This window comes from Octopus sinensis, linkage group LG2 (assembly GCF_006345805.1).
Source record: "Octopus sinensis linkage group LG2, ASM634580v1, whole genome shotgun sequence".
NCBI lineage: Eukaryota > Metazoa > Mollusca > Cephalopoda > Octopoda > Octopodidae > Octopus > Octopus sinensis.
The window spans coordinates 30,871,037-30,893,831 of NC_042998.1; the positions used below are offsets into that span (position 1 = coordinate 30,871,037).

At 37.9% G+C, this 22,795-nt stretch overlaps 1 protein-coding gene across 1 annotated transcript in view; it reads left to right on the forward strand.

Moving 5' to 3' along the window:
• LOC118762183 (mucin-2-like) overlaps nt 1-22,795 on the forward strand; it is a 64,689-nt gene that overhangs the window by 32,685 nt on the left and 9,209 nt on the right. The window contains exons 16-26 of the mRNA XM_036500683.1: nt 1,624-1,870; nt 3,420-3,466; nt 4,748-4,823; nt 6,879-7,025; nt 8,959-9,008; nt 10,319-10,489; nt 12,029-12,181; nt 15,545-15,700; nt 17,279-17,484; nt 18,204-18,308; nt 21,085-21,145. Coding sequence (XP_036356576.1) covers nt 1,624-1,870; nt 3,420-3,466; nt 4,748-4,823; nt 6,879-7,025; nt 8,959-9,008; nt 10,319-10,489; nt 12,029-12,181; nt 15,545-15,700; nt 17,279-17,484; nt 18,204-18,308; nt 21,085-21,145 — 1,419 coding nt within the window. The remainder of the gene's footprint in view (nt 1-1,623; nt 1,871-3,419; nt 3,467-4,747; nt 4,824-6,878; nt 7,026-8,958; nt 9,009-10,318; nt 10,490-12,028; nt 12,182-15,544; nt 15,701-17,278; nt 17,485-18,203; nt 18,309-21,084; nt 21,146-22,795) is intronic.

Here is a 22,795-nt window from a genome sequence, read left to right on the forward strand (position 1 = left end):
AATACATACCAATACATACATCTAAAGCAACATTTTTCCAGGGGCCCTTAAAATACTTTGAATCCCAAGTTTACTATTTTGTTGCATGGACCCCTAAAAATATTATATTGACCCTCAGGGGTCATATAGATCTCTGATGAGAACCATTTGTCTTGAAGGATAGTTTTTTTTTATATTTGGCCACCAAGGGTACACCATACATTTGATTTCAAGTAGTTTTTTTTTTTTCCAATATTCATCACCCTTCCATATTAAACAATGCAGGCACCGTTTACATGTAATACATTTTTTAAAATAACACTGTGTATTAAGGTTATACTAGCATTTCTTTTTTTAAAAAAAGCCATCGACTGATTCTTGAAAAACTTCCAGCTTTTTTCATATATAAGTGAACTGTAAGTGTTAATCGGAAACAGAGAAGGGATCACGTTTTCTATCAAAACAAAAGATCTTAATTTCTTCTTTCTTACACACACAATACGATGGACTTCTTTCAGTTTCTGTCTACCAAATCCACTCGCAAGGCTTCTGCATGTGTCCTTGAAGCACCTTTTCTCTCCACCTTGCATACACTTGCTTCCCACCAGTTCCCTGTTAAACAATCTTGGAGAGTCGTGTATCAGGCATTCAAACAAGGTGACCCTATAGTATTTATTTATTAAAGGCAAGCTGCAGTTCACACAGGTCAGGACTGGGCCCTTAGATCTGTGAGGTTCCTGAGTAACTGCTCATTCTGCCCCTGCTTTAAGGCAGCACTGAACATGAGTATGACTAAGTTGTTGAGAAATTTGCTTTGGAATCGCGAGGGCCATTGTTTGATCTGACTTGGCAAGTGTCCTTCATTATAGCATCAGACGTTGTGGGTGAAGTTGGATGGGCACAGATGGAAACTACCTGAAATCCATAGGATGGATTGTCTGAGTTTTTAAGGTCCAGTCTTGTTGCTTATTGTGTCACTCTGGTTCAACCTGAGAATTACATTAAGTGTACACATCACTGTGGAATACTCACTCAACCATTTTTAGATCAATTTAGCAAGTAATTAGGTTAGTTAATTGAAAGACTAAATCCACATCATTGAAAGTAATGGGGGATTCAGTTTCATCACCATCACCATCATTGCCATCATCACCACAATCATCATCATCATCATCATCATCATCATCATCATCATCATCATCATCATCATCATCATTTAACGTTCGCTTTCCATGCTAGCATGGGTTGGACGATTTGACTGAGGTCTGGCAAACCAGACTCCAATCTGATTTGGCAGAGTTTCTACAGCTGGATGCCCTTCCTAATGCCAACCACTCTGAGAATGTAGTGGGTGCTTTTACGTGTCACCGGCACGAGGGCCAGTCAGGTGGTACTGGCAATGGCCACGCTCAAATGGTGCTTTTTATGTGCCACCTGCACAGGAACCAGTCCAGCGGCACTAGCAACAACCTTGCTCGAATGTTTTTTTTTTTCACATGCCACCAGCACAAGTGCTAGTAAGGCGACCCGGTAATTGTCTTCATCATCATCACCACCATCATCCTCAACATCATCATCACCATTATTTGTGTTTATACATAAAATCTATTATACTAAAATGGTCTATCTTTTATCTTTTTATAGTGTGCACTGGAGGTAAAGTTTGGTCTGACTGCGCAAATGAATGTCCACTTAACTGTGCCGACTACAAAGCTGGAAAGGGTGTCTGTCAGGAATCAGATACTTGTGTCCCTGGGTGTCGATGCCCCAAGAACACTCTTGAACAGGATGGAAAGTGTGTGAAGAAAGAACAGTGTTTTTGCCACGATAAATTTGGAACTGTTGTACTGGAAAATTTTGAAACTACATCACATGCAATTTGTCAGAAATGGTTAGTGTCTATCTTTCTCTTTTGTTTGTTTCAGTCATTAGACTGTGGCCATGCTAGAGCACCACCTATCAGATTTGTGGCAGTTAGATTTTGTTGCTGTAGCCCAGGTTGGAACCGGACCATAATAATGATAATAATAATAATAATCCTCTCTAACAAAGGCACAAGGCCTGAAATTTGAGGGGAGGGGACTAGTCAATTGCAACGACCCCAGTATGTAACTGGTACTTAATTTATCAACCCCGAAAGGATGAGAGGCAAAGTCAATCTAATAATAACGATAATAATAATAATAATATAATAATAATAATAATAATAATACATGGCAAGTTCATCTCATCACATTATACCTCCTTCCTCAGCATATCCAAATCTGATGGGTGTCTTCAATTATTTAATGACTGTCACCTTTAAGAATCATTTTCTGATCCTTGGTGCTGGCCTTAGTATGCACAACGTACTGCCTAGAAGGCATTGGATGGACCATGTCTGAAATACTCAGATGTACATATACATACAGTAAAACCTCGCTGTACAAGTGATCCATTGTACAAATAATTTCCTGTATGAGCTGAGACTAGTGAGAATTTTTGTCTTGAAGTACAAGCCAAAATCCACAGTACAAGGACACAAACTGTCCCATCTTTAAGATAATTCAGTTAATAAAACCAGTTCACATGTTTCTTTTGCATTCGCTTTTTTTTATAATTGTCGTTTTGCTTGTAACTACACCTTTTTTTTTATTTTAAAACCCACAGAAAATTATTTTTGAGTAGTTTTGTGGGGCTGGAATGGATTGATTATATTTTAGTTAATTTCAATGGAGAAAATTGATTTGTAAAATGGGTAAATCATAAGACAACCCCAGTACGTAACTGGTACTTAATTTATCAACCCCGAAAGGATGAAAGGCAAAGTCACCTAATAATAATAATAATAAGAAGAAGAATGATGATAATAATAATGATAATAATAATGATGATGATGATGATAATAATAATGATAATAATAATAATAATAATGATGATGATGATAATAATAATGATAATAATAATAGTGATGATGATGATGATGATGATAATAATAATGATGATAATAATAATGATGATAATAATGATGATGATAATAATAATGATGATGATAATAATAATGATGATGATAATAATAATGATGATAATAATAATGATGATGATAATATTAATAACAATAATAATAATAATAATAATAATAATAAAAATGATGATGATGATAATAATAATGATAATAATGATGATGATGATATGATGATGATGATAATGATGATGATAATAATGATGATGATGATAATAATGATGATGATAATAATGATGATAATAATAATGATGATGATAATAATAATGATGATGATAATAATAATGATGATGATAATAATAATAATGATAATAATAATAATATAATGATAATAATAATAATAATAATAATAATAATAATACATGGCAATGAATTAAACTCTTACCGCAAAGTATCACTGTATAAGCATATAAAATATTGTATTCTGTCTATTAAACAGTTCATGTAAACATGGAGAAATTGCTTGTACAAACATAACAGAAAGTTGTAAGTAAAACAAGAAATATTTGAATTTAAAATGTTTTATTTATTCATTTCTGTATCTATTTATTTTTGTATATTTATCAGATGGGAAACAAAAGTCATCACAATTTCTGTACTCTATCAATAATACAGTTCGATTTTAGGGTGTTAACAGCAAAATGCTGCTGGAGTATAAACGAATTAGCGTGAAGGACAGAAAGAGACAAGTACAAAAAATAACACAGATCGCTTGACTGAATGATAAAATGGACAATTTATGAGGACAATGGGGGGAAAATATATAAAATGAGAAAGCAAGGACAGTAACAAAACAATAAACAAATAATAAATGACATGGGTATTAGTTTAACCCTTTAGCATTCAAACCAGCCATATCTGGCCAAAATATTTAACCTGTTTTATATTGAAACTGACCAGATCTCACCTTTCATCTCAGCCCTACCATGTCATTCTAAAACTAAAAAATCACACCACTGAAATCTCTAAACTACAAGATAATGCATGATTAATTCAAACCATTTTAAATAAACAAACATCACATTTGACAGAATAATCTGAACACTAAAGGGTTAAGATTTAATATGCTTTATCAAATGTACAAATATAAATTTTGTCTCAGTCCTGGAGCTAATTAATTAGTGTACACTACACGTAGTATACACTTATTAACTATTAGTTAATGTACACTACATATATACACACTTATTAATTAGCTCAGCAACTGAAACAAAATGTTTATTGTTAAGATCATTCATTAATTTATATATGTACATTTAATAATGGAGACATGTCTAATATTTAGCTAAGATCCAATGGCAATGGTTTGGGGGGAATTTTCCAATGTTTGTTCCATAGAAATATCAAATTATTATTATTGCTTTCAGACAGTTTTTCGAAATCAGTAACAGTGGTTACTGGGAAAAACATCATATAGATATTCGCAAACAGGTCTCTCTTCATCGAAAACCGGTGATTACCGTACGTTGACAAGAGGCAAATTACCTCGAAACTGCAGTCCATGCGTATCACTTAGGTTTATGAGAGAGGGATGACCTCCCTTTGCAAATATCATAAGGACACAGAAAGTGTATTTAAAGCCAGCTGGAGACGATGATCTCCTGGGGCTAAAAGCTACAGTAACACCCACCCTTTGTGGTTAGCCATATTGAGATGGCTTGTATACTTTACAATATCAAATTATTCAGCGTAAATTATTCTTTTTCTATAACAAATATGAACTGTTTCATTTGGCGGCAGAATAAATAAACTACTGAATCATTACAGGTTGTGTATATGCCAAATGGACAAGTTGGGGAGCTTGCAGTCGTACCTGTGGTGCTGGTATACAATATCGTTACAGGTAACTCACTCTTATTGTATCTAATCACTGCAATAGTGTTTTTAAATTGTGTGTGAATAGAATTGAACTTAATTGAATATTTTTAAGTAAATCTTATAGAGAAAGTAGGCAAAAGTAGTTGTGTGTCAGATTAGATGCTTAGGTAAGTATTTCATCCCTTCATCTGCCCTGCATTTTAATTCTTTTGCCTTTGATTCATCCATATCATCATCCTCATTTAACGTCCGTTTTCCATGCTAGCATGGCTTCGACGGTTCGACCTGGGGTCTGGGAAGCCAGGAGGCTGCACCAGGCTCCAGTCTGATCTGGCAGTGTTTCTACAGCTGGATGCCCTTCATAATGCCAACCAGTCCAAGAGTGTAGGTGTAGTGGGTACTTTTTACGTGCCACTGGCACAGGGGCCAGAGGAGGCTGGTAAACAGGCATGATCGGTTGCTGCTTTTACGTGTCATCGACACAGACGCCAGACGGGCGGCGCTGGCATCTGCCGCATATGGACGGCACTTTTAACTTGTCACTGGCACGAGTATCTTAACTGCAAATTCCATTTGATTTTCATTTTGATGTTGGTGTTAATGTACTTGACTCAATAGGTCTCCTCAAGAACAGTGGGTCACTCTACGATCCAAGGTTAGATGAAAAAAACCTGTGCTAAGCATGTATGTACTGTGTATGATATGACTGGCTAGACTCTTCTGCTAAGATTTGTGGTCTTATGCTAGTGTGGGAAATTGTCCATTTTATAATGTGAGCCCTTGTAAGATAAAAAGTTTGCTAAGAGGAATAAATCAGTTTATAATGTATATTTTAGACAGAACTTTCTGTTTTTTAGTGAGGGATTTTATCTTTCTTTTTATTCTGACAAATGGATCTGCTCAACACATAAGATTTCTTGTCTTCTAAAATGGCTGTACATTCTGACATTTGAATTCAGAGCCTCTGCACAAATGATCCATACCGTTACTTTGTAGACATTTCAACTCTGCTAATATTCATCTGAATAACAGAAGAATGGGATCTTTTCACTTTGACCAGCAGATATTTAAAATAATTTCTTTTTAACTAAAAAATTTTAAACTTCATATACTGGTAGAATATGTCACATAAAACATCGTTTTCTCTTGGCGTTCTTGAGAAAACTATGTAGTTTGTAAGCTATTTGTTGTTTAATTTCTTGTATTTCGGCAATTTCAACCAATCAATGGCGTCTATTGAGGTGAATACAATTACTGCTGTTGTTTGTCAACAAGTTCAACAAGAACTTCTGGCAGTGTATATTTCGTTTATGAAAGTTTAAAAGTGTTTAGTTACAAAGAAATTATTTTTAAAATCTGCCGGTCAAAGTGAAAAGATCCGAAGAACGATATAAAGCTGTAGTGAGTTGCCTTGTACGTTTGTGTTCAGAGTTCAGTTTCAAGTTGGGTCATTTTGTATTTCATCCTTCTTGAATGTAAATTATGTCCCTTCTAATAACAAATTGGTCTTTTTCACTTACACAAAATAAAAGAAAAAAGAAATCAAAATTAATTTGTGGATGTGTGATAAACAGCTTGCTTCTCAACCACATGGTTCCAAGTTCTGACCCACTGTGTGGCACCTTGGACAAGTGCCTTCACTATATCATCAGGCCAACCAAAGCCTTGCAAGTGGATTTGGTAGACAGGAACTGAAAGAAGTCCATCGTATTGTGTGTGTGTGTGTGTGTGTATGTTTGTGTGTGTGTGTGTGCATGTGTGTGTGTGAGTGTGTGTATGCATGTATGTATCTTTATGTTTGTGTTTGTCCCCCATCGCCACCACTGCTTGACAACCAGTGTTGGTATATTTATGTCCTCATGACTTAGTGGTTCAGCAAAAAAGAGATTGATAGAATAAGTACCCAGCTTTAAAATAACAAGTACTGGAGTTAATTCGTTTGACTAAGAATCCTTCAAGGCACTGCCCCAGAATGGCCACAGCCGAACGACTGAAACAGTTAAAAGATAAGAGACACTGATAAGTCTGTATAATTATTCCATTACAAACCCTTTCCCAAAATTCCTTATTCTCTTTCCAGAAAGTTACTCTCCCATGGTTCGGTGTGTGAAGAATATATTCATGAAAACAAAACCTGTACCTTAGGAACGTGTCCTTTTGATTGTTATTTCAAAGAAAATGGTTACTATAACAATGAATTAATCAGTGAAGATTCTTGTGAAGTGTGGTAAGTTGTAAAATTTTATTCAGAATACTTTATATTAAGTTTTATAAAGAAATTTTACTTTAAATTAATTGTTTTACTGCTTTAACAAAACTATTTTATATTGGATTTACATATCACATCATTTACATTATTTACATTTGACGAATATTTGTCCTCATCTTGTTTGTTGTTAACACAACATTTCGGCTGATATACCCTTCAGTCTTCATCAGGTGTCTTGGGGAAATTTCAAACTTGTGTTCTCATTCCTAAGGTATTTTTTGATGTTGTTGTTGTTGTTGTTGTTATTCAGGTCACTGCCTGGAATCAAACTCGGAATCTTGGGGTTAGTAGCCCACACTCTTAACTACTATGCCATATGCATGGGCATATGGCGTAGTGGTTAAGAGCATGACCTACTAACCCCAAGATTCCAAGTTCGATTCCAGGCTGTGGCCTGAATAATTATAATAATAATAACATCAAAAAAATCTTAGGAATGAGGACCCAGGTTTGAAATTTCCCCAGGACACCTGATGAAGGCTGTAGAGTACATCAGCTGAAAGGTTGTGTTAATAACAAACAAGATGAGGTCAAATATCCATCAAATGTAAAGAATGTACATTATTCCTTATCTCTTAAATATAGAACTGTATTACATATCACAGTCTTACTAAATTGACAAAGTTCCACCATTTATATTACATTCCACATCATCATTGTTGTTTAACGTCTGCTTTCTATGCTGGCATGGGTTGGCCCGTTTGACTGCAGCCAGAAGGCTGCACCAGGCTTCACTCTAATCTGACAAAGTTTCTACAGCTTGATGCTCTTTCTAATGCCAACCACTCAGGGAGTGTAGTTGGTGCTTTTTACGTGCCACTGGCACAATGGCCAGTCAGGCGAACTGGCATTGACCATGCTCAAATGGTGCTTTTTATGTGCCACCAGCACGGGAGCCAGTCAGGTGGCACTGGCAACAACCATCCTTGAATGGGGTTTTTCATGTGCCACCGGCACAGGAGCAACGTGGAATAAAGTGTCTTGCTCAAGGACACCAATGTACCACTGAATATTGAACATGTGACCTTAAAATTATGAGTCAAATACCCTAACCACAACACCATACACCTTCACAGATGTCACTATGTGTCTTATTTAAATAAAGCTAAGCACATATATTTAAAATTTACTGAATACAACAAACAAAGTGGAAGACTTGAACTAAAAAACACTATATTATTTTTCTTCAGTGTTTTAGCTTTGAAAAACTATTAAAATAAATATAACTGGGAGTGGTTAGTGGCTGTGTGGAGGTGCAGGAGTGCTGTGTGGTAAGTAGCTTGCTTACCAACCACATGGTTCCAGGTTCAGTCCCACTGCATGGCATCTTCAGTAAGTGTCTTCTACTATAGCCTCGGGCTGACCAAAGACTTGTGAATGGATTTGGTAGACGGAAACTGAAAGAAGCCCGTCGTATATATGTATATGTAAATATATATGTGTGTGTGTATGTGTGTGTTTGTGTGTCTGTTTCAACCAGAGAAATAAGATTCCTTGCAAGAGGAATAAGAATCGTCTCATGTATTCCGTTTACCTTTGTAGTTTCTTGATGAGCACAGCACTACTAGAACTGACATTTGCTTTAACCCTTTCATTACCAACCCGGCTGAAACTGGTTCTGGCTCTGAGTACAAATGTCTTGTTTTCAAAAGTTTTGAATTAAAATCTTCCACCAAACAGTCACAATTTATGTTCCAAGCACTAGCTTAATGATAACCAAGTTGTTTTACTAAATTTAATGTAATTGAAAGAAACACAGAGCATTGAAAGATAAATACAGTAACAAAAGGGTTAATCACTTCATTTTCTCAAGTATTTTTTGAACATGAATAAGTCACAATAGAAATGTTTCTTAGTAGTTTACAGTAAATTTCTGTCGTTTATGTTCCAGTTATTGCACAGCCTCAAACATATCCTGCTTTTATCAACCAAATGCAAAAGGTAATTCTTCACCATTTTGTTTTCAATTCCACTTTACAAACACAATGTATCTGAAACTTTGATAAGGTACTTCATAATTTCCTGATGTTGTTGGTGGTAGTAAAGATATCTAAGGCAAAAAATTGAAGAATATTCCAAAATCATTCCAGTTTTGTAGCATGTATGTGTGTCTGTAATTTTATTTTATTCTTTTGCAAGCCTCAGGAAAATTAGCTATTCATAACTTGAGGTTTATGTTGCTCATTTTACACGGAAGCAGCCTGGCCTTTTTCGGATATTTGCTGAAATAACAGTTGTAATGATCTCTGAGACTGGTTGAGTTTGGACCATTGTCATCTTGGCTTAAATATAAGCGCTAACAACATCAAGAATATGAGTTCCTTTTAAGAAATGTATTAACAAAGGCAAGCGTATTATATTTTTAGATATGTTTCTTTATTAGCCACACAGGGCTGAACACAGACGGGACAAATTACAAGGTAGAGCTTTTCCTTTTGGGGAGGAAAAAAAAGGGGGACAGAAAAGGGATCATAAAAGGAAAGAAAAGAAACAAAAACGATCAATGGGGGTCGTGTATCACAGAAATGTCATGATATAGAGTGTAAAGGGGGAAACAGATAAGGTTTATCCAGGGAAAGAAAAGCCTACAGGAAAGACCTTGATAACCTCGGTCAATAATGTCACATGTTAACACATTTACTTGCAAGTAAGTAACTCTCTGTTTTTTAATTTTTCCGGGTTCATAGGATCATGCTCAAGGTGGCTTCGTCATTCATATGTGCCATCCTTTATTTTATAATACAAGAATCGTTGTTGACTTGGTTGATCATCCAAATACGGGGATGGGATAATCCTTTCTAATACAGGTACAAGACCTGAAATTTGGTGGGAGGGGCTCAAGTGGATTAACCCCAGAGTCCAACTGGCACTTATTTCATTGATGTTCAAAAAGATAAAAGGCAATGTTGACTTCAATAGGATTTGAACTCAGAACATAAAGTCAGATGAAATGCTGCTAAGCATAATAATAATGTTACATAATAATAATGTTATTATCTTAAATATTTCATTTTAAAATAGTAAAAACAAAATTAAATTTATATTGATATTTCAATTAAATTCTGTTGTGTCTGGGGAGAGTCATTTTCTTTTTGTGCCTTATAATATAACACACTCACTGGTAAAATTTCCACTTTTTTCTTATTTTTAATTTACTAAAATTTTCAATAGTTTTGACTCTCAAAAGAATCTTGCAAACCAAATATTTCAATTAAATACAATTCTAAAATATTTTAAATTTACTTGACTAGCTGATGGAAAATGGGCAAGCTGGTCTGAGTGGGGACCTTGCAGCCGTACATGCCAGCCTGGTGGAATCAGAACTAGAACTCGCTCTTGCTCAAATCCTTTACCACGCTGTGGGGGAAAAGTCTGTTCAGGAAACGCTGTTGATTATGAATACTGTACCATGAAGAAGACATGTAAGTAACATTTGATACTGTGTTATTTCAAATCCACCTTATGAATACACTAGCAGCTAAGCCCGGTTTCACCCAGTCTGTTTGGATGATGTGGCTGTGATCGTTTTCGGTTAGGCATAATCTATGACAGCGTTTGTCAACCTTATCATTTTGGGTCTCCTGTTTCGATTGGAGCCTCCAGCTATATGAAACTTTCCTCACCCCACCCCGTCAGAAAACAGCTTCTAAGCAACTGGTTGTTTTAATGGCAGAAGAAAGAGGGAAATTCCATTAGAAAAAGTTTTAATCGATTTTCTCGATAAGTATGAGGGTTAGGAAAAAATACAAACTGCGTTCCAATCTGTGCTCCTCTCTCCACGTGTGTGCCATTCTTCCTGTGGGTCCACCCAGCCGTTTGGCTGTGAACCTCAAGACAAGAAAGAATACAACGATCGCCCATGTCCAATTTATATTATAGAATTAATTCCCAACATTTCTGAAATACTATTTGCGTCTAAGTCTTAAAGTTCACTTCATTTCATATAACCTTATTATTCGCATCACCCAATGGATACCTGCTTCAGTTTCACCCAGCTTAATAATGGCATAGTTGACGGTACCATTTCTGTTATCTCAGGTTATATGTCTTACATCCTGAAACAAATTGATATGTCTGACACTATTTTGTCATTCTAGTTGATTAATTGTCCTACATCAGCTCCAATAAAGCAAATATATCATGTAGGGGGTCAGTCAACCAACTAAATACATTCTTCATATCAAACTCGTTAGATATATTGTTCTTCTGCCTAATTAAAACTGAAGTCATGAATTTCAACATTCATTGCACGAGGTACATTGTGGTATCCGTGTATTAAAATTTCTTCTACAATCCAGTCTTTAATTTTTTATTCATAGATTTCATTGTTTGCTATCCAGGAATCATCATCATCATCATCATCGTTTAACATCCGTTTTCCATGCTAGCATGGGTTGGACGGTTCGACCGGGGTCTGGGTAGCCAGAAGGCTGCACCAGGCTCAAGTCTGATCTGGCAGTGTTTCTACAGCTGTATACCCTTCCTAACGCCAACCACTCCATGAGTGTAGTGGGTGCTTTTTATGTGCCACCAGCACAGGTGCCAGGCGATCAGTTGGTGCTTTTTACATTCCACCGGCACAGAGGCCAGTCAAGGCGGCGCTAGCATCGGCCACATTCGGATGGTGCTTTTTACGTGCCACCGGCACAGGGATCACAACTACAATTTCCATTGATTTTTTTATGTTGATGTACTTGACTCAATAGGTCTCTACATACAGGGTCGAAATGGTGTTTATTTACTCGCCACCTGCACAGGAGTCAGTCCAGTGGCACTGGCAATGACCGGGTGCCAGTCATCGAATTTGGTTAAATTAGTTCCAGAATTGCTCTCAAAAGTTATGATCATAGAGACTAACAATATTCCATTGCAATATATTCCATGGTGATATCTCTACAATTTTGTATTACTTTATTTTGATATTTAAAACTACATGCATTTTTGTTTTCTCCGTGTTACAGGCTGTATTTATGAAGAATGGTCAATGTGGTCAACATGCAGCAAGCCATGTGGTAAAGGTTTTCGGATCAGTGAACGAAAGAAAACCAAGGATTCATCTTGCAAATTAGATATTGAGACTAGAACAAAAACTTGTCGAGTACGGCCTTGCAGAGGTATTATCTAAAAGCCACGATTTTTTAATAATATATCAAAAAATATATATTTTGCTAATTTTCCAAGATCAGTTATTTTGAAGTGTATTTTAAGATTTTCTAGAGAAATGAAAACAAGAGCAATCACTCAATAATGAAAAGGTCTGAAACACTGCCTAGAAATAAATGCTATAAACTTCAAATTCTACATCCATAGCTATCAGTCTATCTATCTAGCTAGCTTTCTATGTGTCTATCTATCTATGTATCTGTCTGTCTACCTATCTAAGTAGCAAGTTATTTTTCTGCCTATCTATCTATCTATCTATCTATCTATCTATCTATCTATCTATCTATCTATCTATCTATCTAGGTATCTGTCTGTCTATCTATCTATCTATTTATATATCTAGGTATCTGTCTTTCTATCTATCTATCTATCTATCTATCTATCTATCTATCTATCTATCTATCTATCTATCTATCTAGGTATCTGTCTAGATATCTTTCTATCTATCTGTCTGTCTATCTGTCTAGGTATCTGTCTATCTATCTAGCTAGCTAACTATCTATCTATCTACCTATCTACCTATCATTCTGTTGTGTGGAAGAAGAACACCCCTATTGGTTGGCTCCTAATGGACTGTGCCACAATAGAAATGGACATGCACAGACAGCCTTCAGAGCAGAGTAAAGTTGAGAGTTGCATACTGTCGAGGGTTATTACGAGTATCTTGAGTAGAACAATTTGCAAGGACATTATTATTATCATTCCATCATATCGTATGTCAAAGGTGCAATACAACACATTCTCTACATATATAAATATCACCGTGATCACCGTGACCAACCAGTCTATCAGATGTTGCTACACATCGCTGGTCACAATGCGCTTCACATTGTTTTTAGCCTTCAAATGACGCCACCCTGCTGGCTAAGCGAGCAAGCCAACAGAAGAAAGAATGAGAGAAAGTTGTGGCAAAAGAGTACAGCAGGGTTCGCCACCACCCCCTGCCGGAGCCTCGTTGAGCTTTAGGTGTTTTTGCTCAATAAACACTCACAACACTCGGTCTGGGAATCGAAACCACGATCCTACGACCACAAGTCCGCTGCCCTAACCACTGGACCATTGCACCTCTACACATATACTCTTTTCCTCTTTTACTTGTTTCAGTCATTTGAATGCGGCCATGCTGGAGCACCACCTTTTGTTGAGCAAATCGGCCCCGGGACTTATTCTTTGTAAGCCCAGTACTTATTCTATCGGTCTCTTTTGCTGAACCGCTAAGTGACAGGGACGTAAACACACCAGCATCGGTTGTCAAGCAATGCTAGGGGGACAAACACAGACACACAAACACACATACACACACACACACACACATATATATATATATATATATATATATATATACATATATATGACAGGCTTCTTTCAGCTTCGGTCTACCAAATCCACTCACAAGGCATTGGTCGGCCCGGGGCTATAACAGAAGACACTTGCCCAAGATGCCACGCAGTGGGACTGAACCTGGAACCATGTGGTTGGTTAGCAAGCTACTTACCACACAGCCACTCCTTTATTGGCCATGCAGGGCTAAACATAGAAGGGACAAAATACTCAGGACACAAGTTTGAGGTGAGGGACTTACCAAACCACCACCTTGCTGTAAGCAAATACTATAAGCACAAGTAGTTTATAACCAGTTTCATTTATTTATTTATTTATTTATTTACTCATATTTAGCATTAATTATTCTTGCTAATGCTTCGTTATTATTGCTAATACTGTTATAGTAATTGCATTTAACAAAAAAATTATTATCAAACAGCATTTAACACATTTACAAAAGTTAATACAGTAGATCCCGCTTTATTAATCCATTGATAATAAATCTACCCACTTAATGTATCAAAAATCTCTCACTTAATAAATCCAACTGTTGCTGCTTCTTCCTAAAGTTTCAACATGTGGCAGTGAATGAATCAAGTGGTTTTTGTGGGGGGGGGGGTCACATTAAATACTGACAGGTAGGCTCCAGCAGCCACAGCCAGCCAGCTGTCATGCTGTACACTCCATCATCCAAAAATAGATCAATATATATATATATATATATATATATATAATATATATATATATATATATATATGTATGTGTGTGTATATGTTTGTGTGTCAGTGTTTGTCCCCCCAACATATCTTGACAACCGATGCTGGTGTGTTTACGTCCCCGTAACTTAGCAGTTTGGCAAAAAGGTCTGATAGAATAAGTACTAGGCTTACAAAGAATAAGTCCTTGGGTCGATTTGCTCGACTAAAGGTAGTGCTCCAGCATGGCCACAGTCAAATGACTGAAACCAGTAAAAAGCAAAAAAAGTAAAAAGTAAGTAAGGTTTAGTCAATCAACAAATTTTGTTCCCCGCTGTTAATAAATCCCTCATTTAATAAATCCAAAATAGGTGGTTCAAGATGGATTTATAAAGTAGGGTCTTCTGTATTTAAATAAGAGATGAAGACAAAAAAAAACTGTTGAGAAGCATCCCTCATGCCCCGTTTCCCACTGTCTCAGTGCTCCTCTTTGACTTTGAGCATCTATATTTAATTTCCCACCATCCCCTAAGGAGAAGTACTGCCCACATCGAGAACCACTGATTTATACCCTACTTGATGACAAATGGTTATAAACTAACTACTCTTTTACTCTTTTACTTGTTTCAGTCATTTGACTGTGGCCATGCTGGAGCATAGCCTTTAGTCAAGCAAATCGACCCCAGGACTTATTCTTTGTAAGCCTAGTACTTATCTATCGGTCTCTTTTGCCAAACCACTAAGTTACGGAGACGTAAACACACCAGCATCGATTGTCAAGCAATGTTATTGGGGCAAACACAGACACACAAATGTATACACAGACACACACACGCATACATATATATATATATATTATATATATATATATATATATACATACATATATATATATATATATATATATATATATATATATATATGTTCAATGACTTTAGTTTGATATATATATATATATATATATATATACATATATACGACGGGCTTCTTTCAGTTTCTGTCTACCAAATCCACTCACAAGGCTTTGGTCGGCCCGAGGCTATAGTAGAAGACACTTGCCCAAGGTGTCACACAGTGGGACTGAACCCAGAACCATGTGGTTCGTAAGCAAGCTACTTACAATACAGCCACTCCTACACCTAAGTAACTAAGTTTGGCTGAGAAATGTTTCTCAAACATCATATTAGCTTTGTGTCATTTGTTCAAAATTTTATACTGAACAGATCTTCTCAAAACAAAAGCAACTTGTTAAACTGTTTTATACTTTTTCTCATGAATCTGTTTCTTTCACTCCAGTGAGATGTGGTAAATGGACAAGATGGTCACCTTGTGTGGGTCAGTGTAACAAAGGTGTCAGCAAAAGAACTTTTAGAGTTTCCAGGAGACGAAGAAATAGATCTGTCTGCAAGACTCAAACGGAAGAAAGAGAATGCAAACTGGCCAAAAAATGCAGTAAGTAAACATTCATCTCAATTTCTCTAAACTGTTAAAAAGGGGGGGGAAATGAACCTTGTGCTCCTAGTAAAATGGCTAGCATTAGGAAGGACATCCAGCTGTGGCTACCATTACAAAACAGACATTGGAGATCAGAGCTTTCGTCTGGCTAATTGGTTCCTCTTGAATTGTCCAACTCCCTGTTGACCTAGGCGGAATCAGCAGTCACCCTCACGAATTAAACACGTCTTGTTTCGCTGCCGTCTCTGCTCGAACTGACGACACGTGCTTCCTGCCCACGCATGCCCTCTGCCTGTCTCACTGGCCCCTGTAATATTTCTTACTTCTGTCCACCTCATCTGCAATCCCCTCCACCTACACCACCTGGCTCCATCACAGCCCATAACACCACAAACATGTCACTCCATGGGTTACAACAAGAAGAGTTCCAGTTGATCCGATCAGTGGAACAGCCTGCTTGTGAAATTAACGGGCAAGTGGCTGAGGACTCCACAGACCTGTGTAGTTTTCAGAGAGATTCAGCACCATACTGAATGCAACAAGGCTGGCCATTTGAATTACAGGTATGACCCATTTTTGCTAGCAGAATGGATTGGGACAACGTGAAACAGAGTGTCTTGCTCAAGGACACAATGCCAGAAATAAAACTCACACTTTACAACCATGGGCTGAACCCCAACCACTAAGTTGTGTTACGGAGCACTAAGAGTACCAAATGAGAGAGATCCTTGCCAGAGCAACAAGCTGGCCTTCGTGCCGATGGCACGTTAAGCACACCATTCGAGAGTGATCGTTACCGCGTCACCTTACTAGCACTTCTGCTGATGGCATGTGAAACAATCGAGCGAGATCGTCACCAGTGCCACTGGACTGGCTCCTGTGCAGGTGGCACGTAAAAAGCACCATTTGGGCATTGCCGTTGCCAGCACCACCAGTGTAGCCAATGCCAGTGCCGCCTAACTGGCACCCATGCCATTGGCACGTAAAAAGCACCATTTGAGTGTGACTGATGCAAGAGTCACCTGACTGGCTCCCATGCCAGTGGCACATAAAAAGCACCATTTACACATAACCGATGCCAGAGCCACCTGACTGGCACCCATGCCGGTGGCACATAAAAAGCACCATTTGAGTGTGGCCAATGCCAGAGCCAACTGACTGGCACCTGTGCTAGTGGCACATAAAAAGCACCATTTGAGTGTAGCTGATGCCAGAGCCACCTGACTGACACCCGTGCCGGTGGCACATAAAAAGCACCATTTGAGTGTGGCCAATGCCAGTGCCTCATGACAGACACCCATGCCAGTGGCATGTAAAAAGCACCCACTCTCAGAGTGGTTGGCGTTAGGAAGGGCATCCAGCTGTAGAAACCTTGCCAAATCAGATTGGAGCCTGGTGTAGCCTTCTGGTTTGCCAGTCCTCTGTCAAACCGTCCAACCCATGCCAGAATGGAAAGCGGACGTTAAACAATGATAATGGTGATGATGATGATAACTGTTTTTTTTTTTCATTATTATGTTACGTGATATGTTTCAAGAGATATTTTACCTCTGTAATATATATACTGAATTTCAGCATGTGGCAAAGGAGAAATATGGTCAACTGAGCCCGTATGCGATAACACATGCAACAATATTTTCGGACCTATGAATAATTCCTTATGTAAGGCACCACAGAAAGGCTGTAAATGCAAAAAGAACTTTTTTAGAGACTTAAGAGGCAAATGTGTTCCAAGACAAGATTGCAGTGTATTTTGTTATGTTGGTGGTTTAATAAAACAGGTAAGTCTAAGTTAGGTTAATTTATTTTGTATTTGCTTAAAGTTATCATAGCTTTTAACACATTTTCTTTTAATTTTAGCTTTCCAAATAACTGATTGATGAAAATAAAAAATTGAAAAAAAAAAAACAGATTTTGATAATTTAGCTAATTATACATTTTACGTTTATGAATATATCTTTGAGAAGGACAGATAAACTAATTAGGAAACCCATTAGTATATTTGTTCTGTTAAATTAACGAAGCTTTCTTTTCCAATTTTAGAATTTACCATAATCTAATTTTATAGTGTAGAGACACATGTCCTAGTGGTTAGAGCAACAGACTCACGGTCGAGGGATCGCGGGTTTGAATCTCAGACCGGGCGATGTGTGTGTTTATGAGTGAAACACCTAAGCTCCATGCAGCTCCGGCAGAAGGTAATGGCGAACTTCTGCTGACTCTTTCGCCACAACTTTCTCTCACTCTTTCCTCCTGCATCTTGCAGCTCACCTGCAATGGATCAGTGTCCCATCTAGGTGGGGATCCTATGCACCAAGGAAACCCGGAAACCGGCCCTTATGAGCCAGGCTTGGCTCGAGAAGGAACAAACATAATTTTATAGTATCGCAAAGAAATAATTTTGCAGTCTATTCTAAAGCTATGCAATGTGACTGATACTAAATTCTGTTAATAATTATGTGACTCAAGTTGTTGTAACTCAATATTATTTATTTCTCAGGAGAATGAAATGTGGACTAACCCTAAAAACAATTGTTCCAAATGCGAATGCATTGCAGGTAAAACAAGATGTCACCCAATTTGTAAATCACCTTCGTGTAAAAAGGTAAGTTTATAACTGATTACTTAAATCTTTTTCTCTTTTTTATTTCTTTAACTTGTTTCAATCATTTGACTGTGGCCATGCTGGAGCACCATCTTTTGTCAAGCAAATCGACCCCAGGACTTATTCGTTGTAAACCTAGTACTTATTCTATCAGTCTCTTTTGCTGAACCGCTAAGTTACGGGACGTAAACACACCACCATCGGTTGTCAAGCAATGGTAGGGGGACAAACACAGACACACAAACATATACATACATGCATATATATATATAAGTTACAAAGATATAAACACACCAGCAACAGTTGTCAAGCAATGTTGTGGGGGAACAAACACTGACACACAAACACATACACATACATACATACATACATACATATATACAATGGGCTTCTTTCAGTTTCCGTCTATCAAATCCACTCACAAGGCTTTGGTCAGCCCAAGGCTATAGTAGAAGACACTTGCCCAAGGTGCCACACAGTGGGATTGAACCTAGAACCATGTGGTTTGTAAGAAAGCTACGTATCACACAACCACTCTTACATCTTCTTAAAACTTTTTGCAAGTGCAGCTGCGGAGTTATATCTATGATGACATGGTTTTGGGTTCAATCTTGCTGTGTTGTTCTGGAGACAAGTTTCTTGTGGATCCATAACTATCTCTCTATGTATGTGAAGTGTGTGTGTATGGGTGTGTGTTTGTAGTATGTGTAGGTGCCAGCGTGGCTCTGTGGTAAGAAGTTTGTTTCCCAACCACATGGTTCTGGTTTCAATCCCACTACCTGGAATATTTTGCAAGTGTCTTCTACTATGGCCTCAGGCTGACCAAAGCCACGTGAGTAGATTTGATAGGCATAAACTGAAAGAAGCCCGCCATATTTAAGGCGGTACTCCAGCACGGCCACAGTCAAATGACTGAAACAAATAAAAGAATAAAATAAAATGTGTGTGCATGGGTGAGTGTGTGGGTGACTCTGTGTGTGTGTGTGTGTGTGTGTGTGTGTGTGTGTGTGTGTGTGTGTGTGTGTGTGTGTGCGTGTGTGTGTGTGCGTGTGTGTGTGTGCATCTTTCTGTTTGTATTTACCCACCCACACACCTGCTTGATTATTTGTCTCAGTGTGTTTAGGTCCCTATAACTTAGCAGTTAGGCAACAGATACAATAGAATAAATACCAAAACAGGCTTAAAATAATAAAAAAATACTGGGGTCAATCCATTTGAGTAAAATTCTTCAAGGTGGTGCCCCAGCATGGCCACAGTTTAATGACTGAAATAAATAACAGATAAGAGATCTGGGGGCACAAGGCTTGAAATTTTGGAGGAGAGGGTAAGTTGATTACATCAACCCCCCCCCCTTCCAGTACTTGACCAGTACTTAATTTATCAACCCTAAAAGGATGAAAGTTAAAGTCAACCTCGGTAGAATTTGAACTCAAAACCTAGCGGCAGACAAAATACCGCTAAGCATTTCACCGAGTGTGCTAACGATTCTTTTTTGTACTCTAGGCACAAGGCCCAAAACTTTTTTCAGGAGTGGAGGCCAGTCAATTAGATCAACCCTAGTATGCAACTGGTACTTAATTTATTGACCCCGAATGGATGAAAGGCAAAGTTGACCTCAGTGGAATTTGAACTCAGAATGTAAAGACAGACGATATACTGCTAAGCATTTTGCCCAGTGTGCTAACATTTCTGCCAGCTCGCCACCTTAATAATGATAATAATAATTATTATTTCAAAGTGTTACCACAAGGGCAGCTTGGGGAAGGTGGGGATGAGTCGAATACATTGACCCTAGTGTTCAACTGGTACTTATTTTATGAACCCAGAAAGGATGAAAGGCAAAGTCAACCTCGGCAGAATTTGAACTCAGAACACAGCAGCAGATAAAATACCACTTTAGCTTTAAATAATATCACTATTTCTGAAGAAGCATTATTGTTTACACCTGCTTTAAAAAACATGTCCCACCATTGTGTGGTTTGTCAGGTGAAAGTCCAGGAGATAAAGCACCTTACTTAGAAACAAGTTAAGACTGGCAGCAGGATTGGCTTTTGTCCACAAAATACTGCTTTAACTTGTTTTGTCCAACTCATGCCCGGAAAGAACAATGCACTTATTAAAACTGATGACACTATGTGTGTGTATTTGTGAAGGTGGTGAGTTAGCTAAACCATTATACTGTTGACAGCTTTAATTATAAATTTTCTTCTAAACATTTTACTAAGGCTAACACTCATCCTCATCATCATCATTTAACGTCCATTTTCCATGCTAGCATGGGTTGGACGATTTTGACTGAGGACTGGTGAACCAGATGGCTGCACCAGGCTCCAATCTTGATCTGGCAGAGTTTCTACAGCTGGATGCCCTTCCTAACACCAACCACTCCAAGAGTGTAGTGGGTGCTTTTTACGTGCCACCTGCACAGGGGCCTGTCAGGCGGTACTGGCAACGACCTTGCTCGAATGTTTTTACATGTGACACACTATGACTTGATAATCCCTAACAATAGTTATACTTTCCTTTGATACATTTAAGTATTCCATAATTTCTTAGTGAATCAAATGAAATATTTTTAAGCAGTTCTCACAGGTTCAAAGTCTGCTACAGAATTTATATTGTTACAATGTAACTTTAATCAACCAAGATGAGAAGACTTGTAAATTTTCTTCCTTTATTGTTGGAGACACAAGCAAGGCATCTCCTATGGAAATTATGTTAGAAATCAATAATTAAAACATTTATTTAATCACATTCCATTTTTATGACATTGTAGGATGAAACCTTATTTTACTTGGAGACTGATCCTTGTTGTCCAGTTTGTCGAAAGAAAGAAGGTAAATAGAGAAATTTTATTCAAAAACTTTTCATAATGAATTATGCATTTTACAAATTTCACATTAGCATTTTCAAATTGTTTCTGCATTTCATTTACCACAGGTGTGGTGGAGGCATTCAAGCAGGTGTGAAAATATTAACTTGCACTACAAATAAATGTTTAACTCTCTGTATGGGACACATATTATCGTTTGCTTTAGATTAACTATGAGGATTAATGAGGGATAAGAGACAGATTACTTGAGAACATTACTATCACTCTAATTGTATTATCCAAGTTTATTACTCGTACTCTAGCATATTATATTGGGAAAGTTTTAAGTAATGACCCTGAGAGCTCCTATGGTTCACAAAATCATTTATTGCATTAAGTTTATATGTCAGGTGACAATCAGCTGATAGGCATTGGTCTTATTTAGATTCCATCTACTATTTACCAGGTAACTTTTGCAGAGATGATGGAAGCACTCCGTCGGTTACGACGACGAGGGTTCCGGTTGATCCGATCAATGGAACAGCCTGCTCGTGAAATTAACGTGTAAGTGGCTGAGCACTCCACAGACACGTGTACCCTTAACGTAGTTCTCGGGGATATTCAGCGTGACACAGAGAGTGACAAGGCCGGCCCTTTGAAATACAGGTACAACAGAAACAGGAAGTAAGAGTGAGAGAAAGTTGTGGTGAAAGAGTACAGCAGGGATCACCACCATCCCTGCCGGAGCCTCGTGGAGCTTTTAGGTGTTTTCGCTCAATAAACACTCACAACGCCCGGTCTGGGAATTGAAACCGCGATCCTACGACCGCGAGTCCGCTGCCCTAACCACTGGGCCATTGCGCCTCCACTTTTGCAGAGATAACTTCCATTACAAAAGCAAGAACACTCAAAATCTGTTACTTTCACTTTTAATTTATTTCTAGCAAGTACTGTCTACTATGAAGTGTTAACAAGCTTTGTTGCACTCCCAAAACCTGTTCACAGACATATCTCCAATGGCCACAGTGCTAAGTGCCACAAACTTTTGACACTTCATTGTAGACAGCATCAGGCAGAAAATATGGCTGTCTATAAAAGCACATCTTCAGTAATAAAAAAAATCTCTTAGGAAACCTATTGAGTCAAGTACAGCAACATCAAAATAAATATCAAATGGAAATTGTAGTTGTGATACCTATACCGGTGGCACGTAAAAAGCACCATCCAAACGTGGACAATGCCAACACCGCCTTGACTGGCTTCTGTGCTGATGGCCCGTAAAAAGCACCAACCGATCGTAGCCGCTGCCAGCCTCCTCTGGCACCTGTGCCGGTGGCATGTAAAAAAAGCACCCACTACACTCACGGAGTGGTTGGCATTAGAAAGGGCATCCAGCTGTAGAAACACTGCCAGATCAGACTGGAGCCTGGTACAGCCTCCTGGCTTCCCAGACCCCGGTCGAACCGTCCAACCCATGCTAGCATGGAAAACGGTCGTTAAACGATGATGATGATGATATAATGTCAAGCTGTAGTAGTGATACCAAAGCTTTACTATAACTCTGAAATCAATACATCATACAAGAGCCACACAAAATGCAACTCAGCACATTCTTCCAAATAATTCCATTACACAAATTAACCCTTTTTATACCAAGATTCTGCCCAAGCCTACC